At 39.6% G+C, this 5,858-nt stretch overlaps 1 protein-coding gene across 1 annotated transcript; it reads left to right on the top strand.

The window, feature by feature from the left end:
• Nucleotides 1–825: 825 nt before the first annotated feature.
• On the top strand, nucleotides 826–1,549 carry LOC134346979 (ferritin heavy chain B-like). Its single transcript, XM_063048905.1, has one exon. The coding sequence runs from the start codon at nucleotides 887–889 to the stop codon at nucleotides 1,415–1,417; it is 531 nt and encodes a 176-aa protein (XP_062904975.1). The 5' UTR covers nucleotides 826–886; the 3' UTR covers nucleotides 1,418–1,549.
• The last annotated feature ends 4,309 nt before the right edge of the window (nucleotides 1,550–5,858 follow it).

Here is a 5,858-nt window from a genome sequence, read left to right as displayed (position 1 = left end):
GGGAACATCGACTCAGACCATGAGAGGCCTGAGTCGGGCATTTTCATGCCTTACAAGGTGCAGGTTGGAAGTCTGTGTGGGGCGCCACTCTTCGCACAGACACTAGAGCAATGTGTGGTTAAGTGCCTTGCTCAAAAACACAAACACTCTGCCACAGCTGAGGCTCAAACTAGCGACCTTCAGATCACTAGATAAACGTCTTAACCACTTGGCCACGTGCCCAACAAAATGAGTTTTGGGTAAACTATATTTAGTTGACAGTTGTTCAAACAAAAAGAGATTTCCCTCTACAAACAATTCCTGCAAGTATTTAATACCTAATCTATCCCATTCTTAAAAAGCCACATCAATCATAGAGGGTCTAAAAAAATAATTAGGAAAAATGGGACTCAAAAGAGAAAATCTCAATCAGCCAAAGTATTTTCGGAATTGTATCCGAATTCTCATAGTGCGTTTAACTACCAGATTATCAGTTAACTTACTCAGAGATAAAGGAAGTGAGGATCCAAGAACAGAAATAATAGAAAATATATTAACAGAGTTAGCTTCTATAAAACCTACATCGGGCAATCCTCACGATTAATGTAATATAACCAAAATGTAAGATTTCTTATATTAACTGTCCAATAACAAAATCTAAATTTTGGTCAGGCTAATCCTCCATTCTTTTTCTCTTTCTGAAGATGAATTTTATTTAATCTAGAACGCTTATTCTTCCATATGTAAGAAGATATAATCGAGTCACGATAATCAAAGAAAGATTTAGGAATAAAAACATGCAATGCCTGAAAAATATATATAAATTTAAGTAATATATTCATTTTAATAGAGTTAATTCGAGCAGCTTCCCCAGGTGAGAGCGAGTTGTAGTTGTCCACTGAACAGGATGGCTTCCCAAGTCTGTCAGAATTTCCACAAGGAATGTGAAGATGCAGTCAACAGGCAGATTAACATGGAGCTCTATTCCTCCTATGTTTATCTCTCCATGTCCTTTTACTTTGATCGGGATGATATTAGCCTACATCACTTCGCCACGTTCTTCAGGAAGCAGTCCCATGAGGAACAGCAGCATGCCGAGAAATGGATGGAATTTCAGAACCTGCGAGGAGGCCGGATAGAACTGGAGGACATCAAGAAGCCAGAGCAGGATGATTGGAGCAATGGTCTGGAGGCAATGCAGAGAGCTCTGCAGATGGAGAAGGACTTGAACCTGAGTCTCCTGGATCTGCACAAGCTCTCCAATCAGCATGGTGACCCTCATCTGTGCGACTTCCTGGAGAGGAACTACCTAGATGAGCAAGTGAAGATGATCAAGAAGCTTGGAGATTACATCACCAACCTGAGGAGAGTGGGGGCCCCTGAAAATGGCCTGGGAGTGTACCTGTTTGACAGACTGTCCCTGGAGGAGAAGGAATAGAAGGACTTGATGTTATTATCTGTTAAAGTTGTATAAACAAACTCTCTACTTATGTGAATCTTAACTTGACTAACTATAAACGTATTGGAATGGTGTATCAACTGTGAAAATAAACGTCAAAATACTTACTCTAAAAAAAACACAAAAGAGTTAATTCAGCCAATCAGCGATAACGAAAGAGGCAACCAATTTGATAGTATCCTTTTTACGTGATTCAATAGGGTAAAAAAAACTTTCTTTAAATAGACGCTTATAGTTTTGAGTTATTTTTACACCTAAGTAGGTAAATTGGTTTCTTACAGTTTTAAAAGGAAGGTTAGAATTTGTTGGTATCAAATTATTCAAAGGGAAAAGTTCACTTTTATGTAGGTTTAATTTATAACCTGAGAACTGGCTAAAACAGGAGAGTAAAGGGGTATGGGGTAATGAAGTCTCAACATTAGAAATAAATAGCAGCAGATCATCAGCGTACAGCAAGACTTTATGAATAGTGTCTCTCCTTAAAATACCAGTGATATCATTAGATTCTCGAAAGGCAACGGCTAAAGGTTCTAAGGCCAAATCAAAAAGCAAGGGGCTCAATGGACAGCCTTGTCTAATGCCACGCTGAAGCTTAAATGGTTTGGAAATATGAGAATTAGTGATAACCCTAGCGGAAGGAGCTAAATAAAGTAATTTAATCCATTGAATGAAAACGGGTCCAAAATTGGATTTTTCTAAAGTTTTAAATAAATAATTCCATTCAACTCTGTCGAAAGCTTTCTTAGCATTTAGGGACACCACACATTCCAATACCGTATCATGTTAGAAGGAGAATAAATAACATTTAATTACTGACGAATATTAAAGTGAGAATATTGATTTTTGATAAATCCAGTTTGGTTATCGGAAATGACAGATGGTAAAATATTTTCAATCCTATGGGCCAAAACTTTAGATGGGATCTTAATGTCAACATTAAGTAAAGAAATTGGTCTATAAGAAGAGCATTCAGTTGGATCCTTATTCTTTTTAAGGATAAGCCAAATGGAAGCCTCATAAAAAGACTGACGGAGTCTGCCTGACTTGAATGAATCCGAAAAAACTGAACATAAATGAGGTCAAATTTGAAGACAGAATATAATATGAATGGTAAGACTCTTGGCAGTGTGGAGGATCTGAGAGATGTTGGGAGTCCATGTCCAAAGGACACTCAAAGCTGCTATGCAGGTTGACAATGTTATTAAGAAGGTATCTGGTGTGCTGGCATTCATAAACAGTGGGGCTGAGTTCAAAAGCCGTGAGGTAATGTTACAGCTATACAAGACCTTGGTCAGACCCCATTTGGAGTATTGTGTTCAGTTCTGGTCACCTCACTACAGGAAGGATGTGGATACTATAGAGAGAGTGCAGAGGAGATTTACAAGGATGTTGCCAGGATTGGAGGGCGTACCTAATGAAAACAGACTGAGTGAACTTAGCCTTTTCTCCTTGAAGCAATGGAGGATGAGAGGTGACCTGATAGAGGTGTATAAGATGATGAGAGGCACTGATTATGTTGATAGCCAGAGGCTTTTTCCCAGGGCTGAAATAGCTAATATGAGGGGGCATAGTTATTTGAGATGCTTAGAAGTAGGTAAAAGGGGGATGTCAGAGGTAAGTTTTTCACACAGAAATTGGTGGGTGCGTGGAATGTACTGCCAGTGATGGTGGTAGAGGCGGATACAATAGAGTCTTTTAAGATGCTCTTAGATAGATATATGGAGCTTAGAAAAATAGAGAGCTATGTGGTAGGGAAATTCTAGGCAGTTTCTAGAGTAGGTTACTTGGTCGGTACAACATTGTGGGCTGAAGGGCCTGTAATATGCTGTAGATTTCTATGTTCTATGTTCATATGTTGTGTCCATTTTGTGTGTGTGTTGCGTGACTGTTGCATGTGTGTTGTGTGTATTGTGTGCAGGTGTTATGTGTGTGTGTTGCATATGTGTGCAGTGAGTATGTGGTGTGTGCGTTGAGTATGTGTTTGTGTTTTGTATGTTATGTATGTGTTGTGTGTGTTGAGTGTGTGTTCGTGCATGTTGTGTGTGTGCAGTGTGTCTATGTTGTGTGTACGATGTGCCTCTGTGTGTGGGTTGTATTTTTGTGTACTCTGTGTTGTGTGCCTGTGTTGCATATGGTTGTTGTGTGTTTGCGTTGTGTATGTGTGGTGTGTGTGTGTGTGTGTGTGTGTGTGTGTTGTGTGATTGTGTTCTGTATGTGTGTGTGTTGTGTACGTGCTGTGTATATGTGCTGTGCGTGTTGCGCATTGCATTTGTGTTCATTTGTATGTGTGTGTTAGTGTTGTGTATGTGGTGTGCATGCCTTGTGTGTGTATTGTGTGTGTGTTCTGTGAGTTAGTGTTGTGTATCTGTTTGTGTAAAGTATGTACATGATATTTGTGTCTATGTTGCATTTGTGTGTTTGTGTTACGTGTATATTCTTTCTGTGCTTTGTGTGTTATTGGTGACTTCTGTGTGTAACGTTTGTTGTGTGTGTGCAGTGTGTATGTTTTATGTGTGTGTGTTGTGTGTTTGTGTTGTGTGTATGTGTATTGTGTGTGTGTTGTGTGCTTGTTTTTGTGCTGTGTGTGCAGTATGTGTTTTATGTGTGCAGTGTGTAACTGCTGCGTGTGTGTTGTGTGTGTGTTGTGTGTGTGTTTGTGTGGTGTGTGTTACTTGTGTTGTGTGCATGCTATATGTGTTGTGTGTATGTCTGTTTGTGTTAATTTGCATCTGGGTGTTAGTTTTGTCTGTGCAGTGCACGTGATTTATGTGTGTATTGTGTATGTGTGTCTTTGTGTTGTATGTGCAGTGTTTATATGTTGAGTGTCCTGGGTATTTGCTGTGTGTGTGTGTGTGTGTGTTAATATATGTTGTATAGTGTGCTCCTGCCAATTCACCACTGCTTTATCTGTGCTAGAATCTTTCCTGTAATACAATGTAACTTGTTAATCAATCGACTCAAAAAATCTTCCCAACCACTTAGGTCAGGCTACCTGACCTATAATTTCCTTTCTTCTGCCTCTCTCCCTTCTTGAAGAGTGGAGTGACATTTGCAATTTTGCATTCATCCTAAACTTTTGCAGAATCCAGTGATTCTTGAAAGATCATTACTAATGGCTTCACAAATTCTTTAGCCACCTCTTTCAGAATGCTGGGGTGTACACCATTTCGTCCAGGTAAGTTATCTACCTTCAGATCTTTCAGTTTTCCCAAGAACCTTCTCTCTAGTAATGGTAACTTCACACACTTCTGCCACCGGTCTCTCAAACTTACACTGTATTGCTAGTGTCTTCCACAATGAAGATTGATGCAAGATACTTATTCAGTTCATCTGCTAGTTCCTTGTCCCCTATTACTACCTCTCCAGCATCATTTTCCATCAATCTGATATCTACTCTTGCCTTTCGTTTACACTTTGTGTATCTGAAGAAACTCTTGATATCCTCTTTAATATTATTGGCTAGCTTACTTTGTATTCCATCTTATCTTCTAAATGATTTTTTTAGTTGTCTTCTGTTGGTACTTAAAAACTTCCCAGTCCCCTAACTTCTCACTAATTTTTTTGCTCTATTATATGCCCTTTCTTTGGCTTTTATGTTGGTTCTGACTTCCCTTGTTTGGTTGTGTCATCTTGCCTTTAGAGTTCTTCTTCCCCTTTGGGATGTATATATCCTGTGCCTTCGGAGTTGCTCCCAGAAATTCCAGTATTGCAGCTCTGTCTGGCCAACCTCTCTGTAATACTGATGCACCCAGCCAAAAGCGCGAGAAGAGTTTATTCATCAGGTGCATCTATTCCCCTTGAAATAAAAGCCAACATTGCATTTGCCTTCATTACCACAGACTCAACCTGTAAATTAACCTTCTGGATGTGTTGCAGGAGGACTCCTAAGTCCCTTTGCACCTCTGATGTTTGAAACTTCTCCCTATTTAGATAATAGTCTGCACCATTTTTCCTTTAATGAAAATGTATTATCATACATTTCCCAACACTGTATTCCATCTGCCACCTTTTTGCCCATTCTTCCAATTTGCCTAAGTCCTACTGCTATCGCATTGCTTCCTCAGTACTATGTACCCCTCCACCTATCTTTGTATTCTCCCCAAACTTTGCCAGAAAGCCATCAATGCCATTATAAATAATCATTGACAAGCAATGTGAAAGATAGCAGTCCTAATACTGACCCCTGAGGAACACCACTGGCAGCCAACCAGAAAAATCCCACTTGCTGCCTTCTGCCTGTCAGCCAGTCCTCTGTCAATGCCAGTATGTTTCATTAAACTCCATAGGATTTTATCTTGTTAAGCGGCTTCATGTGCAGCACCTTATCAAATGCCTTCCGAAAATCCAAATAAATGACATCCACTGCCTCTCTTTTGTCCACCCTGCTTGTTACTTCCTTGAAGAACTCTAACAGATTTGG

This window comes from Mobula hypostoma, chromosome 5 (assembly GCF_963921235.1).
Source record: "Mobula hypostoma chromosome 5, sMobHyp1.1, whole genome shotgun sequence".
NCBI lineage: Eukaryota > Metazoa > Chordata > Chondrichthyes > Myliobatiformes > Myliobatidae > Mobula > Mobula hypostoma.
This window is presented reverse-complemented; position numbering and strand designations above follow the sequence as displayed.